Here is a 15,720-nt window from a genome sequence, read left to right as displayed (position 1 = left end):
AAAAGCAGTTCGTGATTATACATACCTTTTAGTCTTATGTCAAAAAGATTTGTTTCTCAGAGCTTAGATATTTGCCGATGTAGTAGAAGATAATGACCAAGTACAACAATTTTATTCACATAGCTATGAAGTCAATTAGGTGCAAGTTGATGATTTGAGAGATGATTTTAAGTGTTTCTTACCTTAATTTCCAGTACATTTTTACTGCCTATTGAGATCATCACTGGCTTTTCAAAAGGCTTAAACACAGGATTATGTACATAAATGAGATCAAAGTATTTGGAATGGATCCCATCTAACATGAAAAAGGCTTTGGTTTTCAGGGGGAGTTGTAGGTTCAGCTGTTGTAGTGAAGGAGTTGTACAGCAGATTATCTCCGAATTAGAGCGATGCTGACATGCCTATAGTAAAACACAATTATCCACTGTAAACAGAACATAGCTTGACAACATCAACAGCAACTTTCACATTTCACTGTTTCAGACAATCAATTGAAAATGTACAATTTTGAAAAAAATCTCCATTTAACTTCCTAATGTTGAAGAACACATTTCTGGAAACATGACAGATGTGATTCTCTAAACAACACGGTCTTTTTTTTTTTTTTTAACATCTTTATTGGAGTATAATTGCTCTACAATGGTGAGTTAGTTTCTGCTTTATAACAAAGTGAATCAGCTATATGTATACATATATCCCCATATCCCCTCCCTTTTGAGCCTCCCTCCTACCCTCCCTATCCCATCCCTCTAGGTGATCACAAAGCATCGAGCTGATCTCTCTGTGCTATGCAGCAGCTTCCCACGAGCTATCTATTTTACATTTGGTAGTGTATACAGGTCATCTTATTAGTGTGTTTTAAGCTATCAATTACTGAGTGCCAGGTCCTGTGCAAAACACTTTAGTACAAGGTTGGTCTCATTTAATTCTCACAATAATCCTATGAGGTAGGTGCTACGATTACACACATAATTACAGATGAAGAAACTGAGCTTTGCAAGCTGATGTCATCAGACCAGGTCACACAGCTCTGAGTGGCAAAGCAGGGAACATAAATCCTAGGCCACTGACCCTAAAATTCACATAACTCCCACACTGGATGGCTTCTCGCTCACTTTGTATTCTCTACTGATAAATCTTTTCCTATGCTATTTTACAAAGGCTCTGTTATTATTATTTCATGCCCTTTCATCTCTCATTTCAAATCTTCCTCTTTGTAATTCTGATTTATAGAAGTTTGGAAAATGTGGTTTCCTCTTGATTGTGCTTAGACTAAACCACCAACACAAAGTGGCACATTTAAGGTTAAATGGTTGCATTTTTTCCCCCAAGGAAAAGACAAACAAGCAACAACATCCCTCATATTTCCTTTTCTTTGACAAGTAGAGTTGGAGATAAAACAATTACTTATGCCCACAATAGAAAAAGGACTCAGGATATACATAAAAAGCACAAACAAAATTGGATATTTGATATTTTCTTTTAAAAATAATTTAAAAAATTATCCTACATTTTAAAATGTGTGCTATAAGCAGATAAAGAAAACTGATAAATAGATAATAATATGAATAAAATATTACTTAGTTTTGTATCAAATCCATATTATAATGCTAAAAGCTATTTATTCTATCATCTTGAAAAAAAGGAAATGAACAATTTTACTGCTAATTCTTTACGTAACAAGAAATTTGAAAACTATACAATAAATTGCTGGCTTCTGGGACATAATGCATATTAACAAATTAATATGCATTTTGTTAAGAAGGTGATTAGTATTTTTATTTTAAAATATTTGAGTTCGTTAGGCTTAAAAATTATTGTGGCTGGATTGGTATATCTAAGTCAAACCTGACCAAGAGTTTTTCTCTGTTAAATAATGAATGGGTTCAATTCATCATGGTCAGCTTCAAATTCTATAAGAAGCAGGGAACATGGAAGGAACACACGTCTCTTTAAGAGGTTTTTCAAAAACAATAGTCAAACAGACTCACTGAATTTTTCATTCCTGTCCAATTTGAATGCATTGTTCTATTGTACTAATATGTTTGTGGCTAAAATAAGAGAAGTTTACATTTCCAGATATGTAAACAGATAAGATTTAAATCTTCTACCATTATTTGAATCTTCCTTGGCACATCTAGGAGGTTTTAATAACTATTTGATTACAAATGAATGAATGATGCCACATGTCATCATAATGCTGGTGAGGAAGAAGGAAGAAAACTTAGCCATTATTTCAATAACGCAGGCTCGGTGTGAATTAGATAAACTAATAAGTTCTCAGATTTCTACTTTAAAAAGTCACATGCCAACACCAAAGAGGGTTACTGTTATTTTTATAGGTTAATGAAAAATTGCTATGCCTGGCTGTGGAGAACCGATGTCCTTTAAATTAATAGTGGCGGTATTCTAACTTTGTTTGTGGCCATGTGCAGGGATTGGTTTCAAAGCTCTCTACTTCATACGGTGACTCCCTGGAGTACAATCTCTCAGGAATATTATAAAAATCTAATAATACTCTTTAGAGGTGATGCAATGTGGCTGATTGAGAAGGTCAAGAAAAATCTCATTTGAGATGACCTTATTGTTTGGTGATTTGGCTTGACATTTTTAGCCCCAAATTGGTTTTTGTAATTAAAGCACACTGTGGTCTTAGCCTTCACAAAATATTGGATGGGAATCTAAAAGGAAGTGCTGTAATTCAATCTACTGCCTCCCCAGTTAAGCCCCTGCTTGAGAGGGGGCACTTAGAACTTTCATTCTAAGTTGCATGTACAAGTCCAACTAGATTATGGATATTTTATATCAAAGAAAAACAACAAAAATATGAAATCTTTGTAAATAACTCCAAACTTCCTAAGGTGTGAAGTAAAACTACCATTTTAATGTGATGTCCCAAAATTGTTAGAGCACAAAATAGGTCAATCACTTTTAAGGAGGAATTCAGTTAAATTCTGATTGACCTTGCAAATAAAAGAAAAAAGGTGGAGAAATACCAAACAACATACACACTCTAGGACATAAATATTCTAATGCTCTTTCTCATTATTTGATAACATGCTAACCAAGGCACAAGAGGAATGGTAAGAAGCAGGGATGTGTAAGAAAACACTGTACCACTTAGGAAGACAAGGATGCTGTGGCAAGATTAGAGGCTTTACCCAAGGGTTTTATTAGAGCAAAAGGGTTGATGTTCTATGGGATATTAAAAAAGGGGGGATATGGAAATGCAATGGCCTGAATGATTGCATCCTCCCCAAATTCATATGTTGGAAGCCTAATCCCCAGTGTGACTGTATTTGCAGATGGGGCCTTTGGGAGGTAAGCAGGTCATGAGAGTGAAGCTCTCATGATGGAGTTAGTGCCCTCATAAGAAGAGACACAAGAGATCTTGCTGCCTCTTTCTTTCACCTCCATGTGGGGATACAATGAGAAGAAAATCATCTGCAAACCAGGAAGCAGGCCCTCCCCAGACAGCCAGATCTGCTGGCACCCTGGTCTTGGACTTACCAGCCTTCAGAACTGTGAGAAATAAATGTTTGTTGTGTAAGCCACCCAGTCTATGGTATTTTTGTTATAGCAGCCTGAACTGACTAAGACAGGGAATGACGTGGTTTGCCCTTGTACTGACTGTCTTTAAAAAACACTGCCTCAAGTTGATAATCATTATTTGTGTCTAAATATTATGTGTGTGTGTGTGTGTGTGTGTGTGTTTTATAATGTTAGCCTGAGACTAGATAATTTTAGTTGTTGAATAGAAAATACTATTTGACCCATGCTGCAAGGAAGATAACTAGCAAACATTAAAGGCAAAACTGAAATGTCTCTGCTACCCTGAAAGCTGGTGGCAGAAGCAGAGATGCTGAGCTCTAAGCACAACTATCACTCAGAGGACTTACCACTGTAAAGTTCCTTCCTGCTTCGTGAACATTTATTACCATCCTCAGGATACTAACTGAATTCAGGTTTTTTCCAACACCTGTTATTGTGCTCCCACCACTGGCAAAATAAAATAGAAAAATAGCAATATTGAGAGGTTCTTTCTCTATCAAGTATTTTAAGAGAGAAATTAAATTAAATCACACGTAGTGACTGCAAGTTATAGCCACAGCCAAAGTCAAATGAAAGTTCAGTGGTAGTTTTTCTTTGGCAATAACTTATTTAACTTGAAAATGTTTTAAAAATTCATATTTCATGAGCTGAAGAAATGCATTTGTCTTTTTATTCACAAAATAAGCAAAAGAAATATTTTTTCCTGTCTGAAAAAAATACAAAGGAAAAATGAACTTAACTGTTGTTGCTAGACTGATAGAATTAACAGAAACAAGGCAGACTGAATTGGGTCCAATGAGATATTGATTCAGAGGGAGTCTGGTATAGGGAAAAGCTGTGTGTAAAGTAGGCAGGGCAAAAATACACTGAAGAATGAAGAGAAAAAGGTGATTCCACTTTTAGGCACTAAGGTTAGTACAGAATTAAAATGTACATAATATAAGTGCATAAATATCAAAACTATGATGTCCAGTTAAACTGTTTTAATGAAATCTATTTAGAATAGGATAAAATGGCATGAACTAGCACTGATAAGGTCAAATTGTACTCAGAGCCTGAATGTAGTTTTCACTCCCGAATTGGAAAGGTAGCCTTCAAAAAAAATGCAACAGTATCAAATCCAGAGATAAAACTGTCTTCCTTTTGACTATTCAACAGCCAGTCATCCTCATGTTCATTATTTTCTTATACCCATCAGAAGCTTTTACTTACCTAACAAAAGATTTGGTGGGATGTATTTCATAGACAATGGGGTCTTCCCGGTAAATGAAGCTGTTCATCTCTCGGTTGGCTAAGTCAATTTTCAATTTAATAGGAAACTCAGTTGGAGTGCTTTGGGCTGGGGTATAACACTCGAGAATACTATCTGAAACACTGAACAAAAAAAATTAAGAAAATGGACCTTTGCTATTAGAGACACACATATATTAGAATTATATACATAAATCAAAAGGGTATCAGTCAGTGGCTCCTAAATGGGAATTTCCTGATGTGGTCTAGAAAAAAACTCTTTCTAATCTAGAAATTGTAGTCAATTTACAATTGACTGGATCCCAAACTTAGGTCATCCTTGACTTAGAAATATTTGGGATTTTAAGCAATTTTAAAGTATCCTTTTGGCACTTGATTAAACTGAGCTCTCCCAAATCTAAGAAGCAGAAACATAACTTCCTCACCCAATCTCCCTCATGCTTCTCACCTCCCCAAAGTGATTTGATCTAATTGTAAATCTTGATGGAAATGTTTATCTTAATTTATTGTCAATTACCAGAATCTCACAGCTTACAGCATAGGTGGGATACTAAGCATAACAATAAAGAAGGTGGATGGGAAGACAAAACTTAAAAGTGGAATTAATAAACCATAAGGGAAGGGTAGAAAAATCAGCAAAAAGGAGTAGATGGATTTGGGAAGGAGAAAGTTTTGTAAGATGGAGAGTAAATAATAAACATCTTGATTTTTCGTCACAAAAGAAGAACAATCTTTTCTTGATTTTTTAGGTATACATATTAATCCGTCTTGACTGATGCAACAAAAAATAAACTACAACACCTTTTTAAAGTACATGTTTTTCCACCAATTGAAATGTGTCTAGAATTTCCACTGTTTAGGTGCTTTCCAGTTAATGTAAGTAAAGTGCCACCAGTTTTAGGACCATAACTTGGAGAAATACTTTTTATTATAGGATCCTGAATGAGAGATAGAAACAAAACAAAATAACTTGTTAATTTTATAACTCTAAGTAGATTAAGTAATAATTAAATATCCTAGTTCATAAGAAAATTAATGCCTAGACTTACCACATAGGAAAATGTACTATAATGTACGGTCCCTCGACTGTTTGAAATAACTATGGACATATTGAAATGTTCATTCATTGCAGGACCAACTGTGCATTTCAACCTGAAAAAACAAAGTTTTATATGTTATAAATCCAAAGCCATTTTCTGGGTTGGCTGTTTTATATTATGGGCCATTATCTCTAAACAGTGAGCTGACTACTCTAAATAGCAAGCAGAGTTTACAGGTAAGCATTAGAATTGAAAATTGTATAATTCTGTTTCTGTACTATTATGCTAAACTTTATACTGACTGTCTTGTATTATTCATACAGACAAAACAGGAAATGTTAAACCTCATCAATGCAGACCTCACCAATTGAAAAGTTCATTATAATATAATAATATACAATTATAGGCATAATGTTTGGCATACTTAAGATGGAGAAATGGTGCTTCAACAGCATATGAAAACAATGGGCTGATTACAACTAAGCAGAATCTCTTCTTTAAATTATGTCAAAAGATACATTTCTGGGTTACATGTGTTTATTTAAGTTACTTAAAAAATGATGAAATTGTGATAGGCTTTCCATAGAATTATTTTTGAATTAGTAATCTTATTATAATCCTAAAAAGTATAAATATAATTTGTTTTATTAAATAACTTAAAAAAATTTTATTTTATTTATTTTTTTATATAGCAGGTTCTTATTAGTTATCCATTTTATACATATTAGTGTATACATGTCAATCCCAATCTCCCAATTCATCCCACCACCACCACCTCCCCTGCCACTTTCCCTCGCTTGGTGTCCATACATTTGTTCTCTACATCTGTGTCTCTATTTCTGCCCTGCAAACAAAAGAGGATGAATTATGTTTCACTTTTACAGGCTCTAATTTACAATGCAATGAGCAAGAACTTACAAGGGGGATTTCTAGAATGAATTTGTTTTGCCATTAAGCTAAACAAGTGTGACATTATTTGATGTTTTGGCCTCTGTAAAATGAGTAGATTTAGATCTTTGTATAACCCTGAAAGGAATTCTACTAGGTATAAAATAACCACTTGAAAGAATAGGTTCAACTATAAAACTTTAAACGTTTGGTTGTTGTTACTACATAACTAAAAATTTCTGGGTTCTCTGTTCATTATGGGATTTAGATCTTATAGAAGTTATATGTAGAATACAGCAGAACAGGAACAGGTCTTGAATCATGAGAGCTGAGTTTGAAGGCCTGTTCAGCTCTTACCCTCTGGATTACCTCTGCTAATCTACACTCCACCTTTCTGAACATCTTTGTAAAATAGGGATAACATTGCTATTTCCCAAGATTTGGGAATGGTTATATGAGATACACTCCCTCCATTACAGTGCCAATAAATATCACGTAAATATAAATTTAAACTCATCATAAACAACAAGTCTCAAAAGTGTGATTCAGCTGCTTCATTACATTTCTGAGGTTTAGAAAGTGAATTTAGAAGAGAGGGTCCATATTGAGTGGTTTCTGATTTTTATAGAAAAAGCTGTTTGAGACTCTCTTTATTTGAAGACTTTAAAGATGGAACGACCCCAAACAGTGCTAGTCTTTCAAATCTACTCAATTTCTCAAGAGTTGTTACAAAAATGCTTGAAAAACTCCCAGATGCTAGATTCTTCTTTTCTTCACCTGAGTAATGTCACCTTTCTTCTTCCGTAATCCTGGTGAATAAACAGTTTTAAAAACAAAACAAATCCTCAAGGGGAGTGATGAGCCAAGACCCTTTTTAACTCAAGAGATAGACATTTGGAGCAAGTTTTACAAGATTCATTCAAAGACAAAACCCGTTTTCCAAGCACACCCTGGCCAAGCGATTTCATGTCCTTACATGTTTATTGTGCTCTCACTTAAGGTCAAGGTGCAGCTCTCATTTCCAAGGAGAACTTTGGTTTTCTTCAAGTCAAATTTATTATTCCTCTTGAATCCAAAGTCCCAGCCACATATGGTCAGCGTTGTCCCTCCTTCAAGGGGGGCACTAGTTGGGAAAACCTATGAGGACAATATAGAACTTAAAAAAACCCAGTATATTATTATCTTTCATAGGTGTGGAAAACAAAGAAACAAACAAACAAAATATGTATACTCAAAGAGTCTGAAATCCTTCCCTTCTCCCATTATCTAAAAAAAATGAATTTTCACTATAGGAAAAAGGGTCACAAATTTCAGAGAATCTGGAACAAACATTAAAACTATCTGACAGGCTGATGAAGCAAGCTGTTTTCAGGAGATCCAGAGATGGGAAGGAGAGCAGATTCAGCCTGGGTGGGGATGAAGGGCCTTCTTGGGCATAGACACACTTTGGGCCCAGACTTTTACATGCTTATAACCCCTTCATGGGCCTTCAGACTGAACTCTGATCAAAACTCCTTTACAGGCCCTAGAAGCCAAGCCCTAATATATGTCTTGGTCTGTATGCCAGGTGGGTGTGTGCTACATTCATGTTGCTATGGTATTCCCCACCCAGAGGAGAAAGTCACACAGTAAAAATACCTCTTTCTGCACCCAGTGTTTTCATAGCTGCATTTATCAGCTATCATAATATCAACCACATATATGATATTCAATACATATCTGCCATTCATTCATTCACTCACTATAAACCATCTACTGCAGGCCAGGTATCAACAAATGAACCCATTCTTTTATACTTAATTCACATTTATTACTAATCTGCCACTTTTATTTTTTCTTTAAATATGGTCACTATTTGATATATACCAGCTGGTTAGTTGACAAACTAAATGATGTAATATTTAATATATTCAATATATTATTTCTATTAGAAGTAGATAAAAACAGAATTGGAGAGAGCCCCACATGAGATCTGTATTGTAGCAATGTTTCTAATTATCTCCCTTGGCATCGCCGTACATCTCATTTCTAGGACTGACTTTTTTTCCTCAGGCTCAGTATTAAATAAGTAATAGGTTCCTTTTATTATTGCAGGCTCATCTTTGGTGTATTAAAAGTAAAACCTGGGCCTCCTTGGTGGCGCAGTGGTTAAAGAATCCGCCTGCCAATGCAGGGAACACAGGTTCGAGCCCTGGTCTGGGAAGATCCCACATGCTGCAGAGCAACTAAGCCCGTGCTGCACAACTGCTGAGCCTGCGCTCTAGAGCCCATGAGCCACAACTACTGAGCCCATGTGCCACAACTACTGACCCCATGCGCCACAACTACTGAAGCCCACGCGCCTAGAGCCCGTGCTCCGCAACAAGAGAAGCCACTGCAGTGAGAAGTCCGCACACCCCAACAAAGAGTAGCCCTGCTCGCAGCAACTAGAGAAAGCCCGCGCACAGCAACGAAGACCCAACGCAGCCCCCCCCAAAAAAAGTAAAACTTGAATTCATTAATAAAAATTTGGCAACTGTGATATAAGATAGCATTAGGCTCTTATGAAGTCTATACAACAACTATTCTTAGGCTAAAACTATTAAAACAAAACAAATTTCTATGTTAAAAATAAGCTTCTCCTCAGCAGCAGCTTTGTGACAATTGAGAAAGGAAATGCTCTTTTGGGGGGACATATTGTAAATTGTGCTGTAAAGTACAATGGTGGGAAAACACAGCACCGCTACAGAGGCAACTCAAAAGCCAGTAAAGGTATCTGCTAAAGACAAGTTAGTGAAAGTGATTCTTTTACAATTTAGAAGAGCTTTTAGCAAAATACAAATTTGCAAACATTCCCTTCCCTCCCAAGTAAATGACCACAAACCAAAGTCATACCCTTGTTGCCAAACCCCTTCAAAAGTCTTAGCTTAATGCCCTTACAATAGCTATTTTACCCATGAAATCCATTACACAGTTGTGCCTTTCATGAAAACTTACTTCGCCCCTGTCTAGCCAAATGAGAACTGCTAGAAAAAAAATATCTGTTTATTATTATGTTAGAAATCCAGGAGGAGGAAAAAAAGACATCTAACCCTCCAGGACTCTCTTCAGCCTGAGGCAGTCACACAGCTGCTGTTTCCTCTTTTAATGAGAAGTCTTGCCCACTGAAAAGAGCCCAAGGCTGATGTTGGCCTGATCCCCCTGTCTGGATTCCCCCCTTTCGATGTAAAAATTGAAGTCTGTCACTCCACATTCATCATCACTTTCTATATATAAGGCAAAGCGATTGGGTGATGATTTCAGAGAAGACACGGAGAGTTGTTTGGTTGGTGTGCTGGCAACAGAAAGAGATACTATAAAACCTCTGCTAGATCATCAGGATTTGAAAAGCCAGCTCTACTTAGCTTTCCTCTCCCGGCTGAAATATTAGAGGGGGGCATCTGAGCTTTTCTGCCTTAGCTTATGGGGTAACGTTCACTCTTCCAGGGGAAAAGGAAGGATGCAGTCTTGGACTACACACCCTTGGACAGAACCAAAATGGGCTGGCAAACTCTGAGTTATCCTGAGGGTAGAGAAACTCTGTGAGAAGGAAGTGAGTGTCCGGCATAAAGCCACAGAGGCTGTGTCTGGATATGGTAGAGCTAGCCACAAAAGTAGCTACTGTCCTTTCACAGGTGAAAATGATTTAAATGATCATATTTTCAAAACCCATTAGGATATACATGAGAAAGTTAAAACAACACCATTACCACCAAAAACTTTGGAAAATTAAAATTTGTCTCTTCAGTGAATGTCACAAATATATTGGTGGCAGTATATTGCAGGCGTGAGATAAGATATCTCAGGTCCCTCATTAGATATCGCTGTTGCTTCTTATCTGAGTCTTCTGATCAATTAATAAACTGTTTTATTGTCTCACTGGGACTGAACTCTAATCCTACAAGAATGACAGTTTTATCCCAATAAATTCAGAATATATTGGAAAGTGCTCTTCCTTTTCTGAAGCATTTTTCATTGCTCTCTAAGTACAAGATCAGATAACATGTTTGAAACAAAATAATGGGCTTGCAATCCTGAAATATTTCATATGTGGAACTGCAAAGAATTTCAGCCACTGAACATCATGTACCTTGAAAAGCAGGTTGACTTAACATTTATTGGAAAGTGAAACTCTACGCATTAGCTGGGTTTTGTGCCTGCAGCGTTTAAGACAGATAAGAAAAAGATGAATAATCTGTCTTATTTTTTGCAGTAAGAATGCTAAATGTCATGCTCTAGTGCAGCATGAAATCTTCCTAACAACTATGAACCGAAAGGGATTTATGGACTCAGCTGCATTACGTTTTTTCTAACTGTAGCACCCAAGCCTCAGTGAATCGAGCAGGATGCAGTCCAACCTTTTAAAAATTTCCAGCTAGAGTGCTGGAGTTAGGGAAGGTGTGGGGTTGGGGGGGGGGGGGATTCAAACATTATGGGAGATTCTCTGGTTCTAGAAAATTCTAAAATATTTACTGTTTTTAACCATTTTAATATAGCTTTCATTACTAATAAAAGGAGGTACATGGGTCAAAATTAAATGTTTCATTTGTACAAGTTCTTAACATGCTCTTTATTTAAAACATCAGCTTGGCTGTGAAATTGTGATTTAGTTGCATACACACACACACACACACACACACACACACACACACACACTCCCCATATCTCTTTCATGGAATAGCTGGATTCAGAGGTCTGGTGTCTCAAGTTGCCACGGCTACGTGTTTTAAAACGTATAAAACTGCATGTGGTTTTAAAAGCATATTAAACACACAAAAAGTGCATAAATAATACAGTATAGATTTAAATTTGTTTTCTTAATATCTCCTAGTTTATTCTTGAGCTGATCAAGCTAAGTCTTAATAACTGTGTAACACCTAACATAAAATGATTTGGTTTAAAACCCAGTCACCTGGTACAGATCTTTCCCCAAACCGTAGCTAAATGAAAACAGCCATGCTCTTGGGGGTGGTTCCTGTTCTGACTCATACACTTTGTTTACTTGGGCTTGAACCAGGCGACCGACCAAGACCTTTAACTTGAATCTTTCACAGGAACTACTTAGTTACTAAGTCCAACTGTTCCACATGCAGGCAGAGAAAATATACACTGGGTCCTCACTAGGGAAGTAGCTTCAAGCAAAATGTGTCTGGATCAAGAAAAAAATTTTTAAAAATTGCCATGGAGATTTTCATAGTGCCAAACACATGCTTAAGTAAATAAGGCAACAGAGAGTTAGAGTGTGGCTACAACATCATGGCTGAAGTCCACTTCTAGAAGCTCAGTTCTCTAAGGGCAGGAGGCACTTCTGTCTTGTCTGGGACTGTATCTCCCCATTGTCTAGAAGAGTGCCAGCTGTGTGGTATGCACTCAATAAATGTTTTTGGAATGGATTAAATAATGAATTGGCTTACAGAGTATAGAGGTTAGTGTAGTCATCAGCTGTGCTTTTACTTCTCTTCCAGGAACTTTGAGAGAAGGCACACAGTCACCCATTTGTCCACCATCCACTTGCTTCCCACCTTGCCCTGAGAGGTAACCTCTAGACTCATCAGTGATGAGACAGCCATCATCTATGTGTCAGACAGAACGAAACCTCCTGTTTTGCCTGCTCCAGCATGGCTGGGATCTCTAGCTTGCACGGTCCAGGTTAGGGTTCTGGATTATGCCATGAGTGGATCCCCGTGTGTGATGAAGGCTCATGCATGGGCACCTGGTAGATAAAGCAGCTGGTGAGGAATCAGAGAATGGGCAGGCCAGAAGGGAACAGGTCCCAGTGTGAGGAAATGGAGAGCAGTATTGCTCTCTAGCCACCACTCTTTTATTCACATAGCACTAAGGGAGAGCAACTGCCCAAGGAGAGTGTGAAGCAAGCACTTCAAGTGCAGGGCCTAGGGGCATGTGCCCAAACACCACTCTAAAGGAAAAACCTGGGGGGTAGGATTTCCCTGGTGGTCCAGTGGTTAAGACTCCGTGCTTCCAATGCAGGGGGCGTGGGTTTACTCCGTGGTCAGGGAACTAATATCCCACGTGCCACGTGTTGCGGCCAAAAAGAAAAAGAAAAAAAAACGTGGAGGGAGATGGTGCTTGGGCTGATGGCTCACAGTTAAATGAATAATTTTTGAATTTTTCCATCAATGGGATTTATGATTTCCAAAAAACACACATGACAGCTGACAGAAACTTCTACCTTGTAGATTGTAGGCAGACAGGTCTCCTGAGTCCATGTTCCACCAGGGCATTCCTCCAATCGCACACATTTATCATGGCACCAGCCACACTGCACAAAGGAAGGGGCGGAGAGGCACTGACTGCAGGACTGGAAATGTTCACAGCCCAAGCCATTCAGCGGGATTTTGGTGATCTGTGAAGACAAGTGATGGAAAGAGCTTCCAGAGGGTTTTTTTGTTTGCTTGTTAATAAAAACTAAATACATCGAAGATACATATAAATATAATTTTACAGAGTCTGACAGGGATAGCACCTATGTGTGCTAATCATGTAATAATGCTTACGTGATTAAAATAAAAAAAACAAATTTCTTCCTTCCTTCCACTGTTGGTGCATATGTGATAAAAGTTACCATTATTGTCCAGTGAACACAAGCATTACCGTGCAATATTAGAGGTCCTAGTTATTGGGACATTTTGCTCTGAGATGATTTTATTTAAAAATTTTTATTGGCGTGTAGTTGACTTACAATGTTGTGTTAGTTTCTTCTGTACAGCAAAGTGAATCAGTTATACATACACATATATCCACCCTTTGTTTGATTCTTTCCCCATATAGGTCATTACAGAGTATTGAGTAGAGTTCCCATGCTATATAGTAGGTCTTTATTTTCTATTTTATATATAGTAGTGTGTATATGTCAATCCCAATCTCCCAATTTATCCCTCAAGAGTATAAATTAAGCTGCTGGAAAACACACTTGAACCCCCGGGAAATTCTAAGTAAGTTTACATATCATTCTGGCATCAAAATGCACCTCCTCTCAGAGAAAAGGGATTACTGGCCAGTGTCAGATTCCAAGGTACACTTCAGGGTTTATCTGCCTGCACTAGAGTTCTGCCCTTAGGGCTGTAATTCTCATTCTGCGTGTTTGTTTTTCTCATTGAGAAATAGAGGACAAAAAGAGAAGTTCACATCATGAAGAGGACCTAACATAAGTCCAATCTTCCCCGAGTAAAAATTTAACTTGATTTCAGAAGATCTCTGGAATACTCAGTAAAGAACTTGATAGAAGAGAGCCGAATCCAGACGAAGAGAGAAGTTAAAAAGGACCAGGTGACACTGGCTGTAAATATCCACTGAGGAGGAACCACATTCATGGAACCTCCCTGGCGAACAGGGCTTACCTTCTTCCCAGTGACAACGAGTGTATAGCCATTTTGGTTTAGCGGGTGCTCCACAATTGCTTCTGGAGACACAGGGTGGGAATCCAGGAGAAAATTCACGTGTGGGGTTAATGATCCTGATCGAGAAACCACAACCTGAGAAACAAACCAGAAAGCACCCTTAGCCCAACAAGCTCAGTTTAAATATACTGTCAGGGGAAAATGTGGACGATAATGGTAATACCAGATTAGACGAGCTCATGAGTGTTTGAACTATAGGCCCAACAGTTTATCTCACTGTAAATCAATACGATATCTTCTAATCTCCTGCCTTGAAGACAATTCATCTGCACCCCCAAGACAGAGTTTTGCCTGTTATCTTTTAATGATTTCTAGGGAAGGAGATCTTCCAGTCAATCAGCCAGCACATGCAGACAAATCCTCACGACTGTATTGGGAACTGGAAGAGCCAAAACTCTCCCTAGCACGGAAGACCACCCTTATGCTACAAGGATTCTGGATTATTTTTTAATGTATTCTCCTGACCCACCCCACTGAGCAGCTTCCCTTGATGTAATGGAAAGGGTAGTGAATGGGAAGTCTGGAGACCTGGATTTGGTTCCAGCTTTGCTACTCTTAAGCCATATGTATAGATCTTTTGAGGTCAAAATAGGCCCTCAGCTAACTTAGAAATGGTGTGCTGTCATTTCTTACAGACCATTGTCCCATCATACTTTTTTACTTTGATTATAACTAAAGTTCTGCTTCTTGGCCTGGTGTTACAATAAGACCTGATGGTTTTAACAATGCCTTGGAAATGAGGTTTGATGATTGGTGTGATTCTTGCTGTTAGGTATTTCTAATCTGGGATGGTTCTCAGCTATATAATTTCCAACTGCCCAGCTGCTAGAACCCAGTAATAATGAAGTCCAGGTATAAAATCAGATGACTATCTGAGATGAACACTCAGACTACAGGAGAGTTTAGGAGCACTCAGAGGGACTCTCATTCTTAAATAGGGCATAAGGTTGTATCTACAGGAGGGTACAGGAGGCTGAGCATAGCTCTGGGCTTGGAATTGACTTTGTGAAATTGCCTGACATCCAAATACCCTTTTACATTTCACTGAAAGTGCGTTTATTTGCCATGTGTTTGAAATCATGGGACAAACGTGGGCAGCTGTGAGATTAGGATTAAATAATAAATAACTACTCCTTCTACCTCAGCTTTCTTATCCATAAAATGGGAATGAACTGCGTAGTACTCTAACAAACACACAACATACAAATGTTTTGGGGAACCAGTAGTAAATTTTTTCTTCAGTATAATAAAGGAGTCAAGTTGCCTGAAACAATTTGGGAAGATTCCCAAAGTCCCTAATTTGCTCCCAGAGAGTGGACTGTTGATAGAGAAACCAACCACGCTCACACAGAGCTATAAAAATTGAACATCATGACATTTTTTTCCTAACATTTGTTCTATCCCAAACACTCAACACTTTCAAAATAACTCCATTAAGCAGGGTGGCTATATTTGCACAGAAGTTAAGTGATGGATCGAAGGTCATTTGGTTAGAATGGGAAAGGATGGAAACTACTGTTATTCCTAAATTTAGGGCCAAATAGTTATTTATG

General features: G+C 37.8%; 1 protein-coding gene across 1 annotated transcript in view; it reads right to left on the bottom strand.

Annotated features, from left to right (window-relative positions):
• Window positions 1–15,720, bottom strand: part of MET (MET proto-oncogene, receptor tyrosine kinase) — a 128,898-nt gene that overhangs the window by 34,014 nt on the left and 79,164 nt on the right. The window contains exons 4-11 of the mRNA XM_065883727.1: window positions 14,108–14,242; window positions 12,940–13,113; window positions 7,708–7,868; window positions 5,853–5,955; window positions 5,605–5,741; window positions 4,765–4,926; window positions 3,900–3,999; window positions 183–401 (exon numbers count right to left, since the gene is read on the bottom strand). Coding sequence (XP_065739799.1) covers window positions 183–401; window positions 3,900–3,999; window positions 4,765–4,926; window positions 5,605–5,741; window positions 5,853–5,955; window positions 7,708–7,868; window positions 12,940–13,113; window positions 14,108–14,242 — 1,191 coding nt within the window. The remainder of the gene's footprint in view (window positions 1–182; window positions 402–3,899; window positions 4,000–4,764; window positions 4,927–5,604; window positions 5,742–5,852; window positions 5,956–7,707; window positions 7,869–12,939; window positions 13,114–14,107; window positions 14,243–15,720) is intronic.

The sequence above is a fragment of the Phocoena phocoena genome, chromosome 9 (assembly GCF_963924675.1).
Source record: "Phocoena phocoena chromosome 9, mPhoPho1.1, whole genome shotgun sequence".
NCBI lineage: Eukaryota > Metazoa > Chordata > Mammalia > Artiodactyla > Phocoenidae > Phocoena > Phocoena phocoena.
Note: the sequence above shows the minus strand (reverse complement) of the source record. Positions and strands in the feature narration are given on the sequence as shown.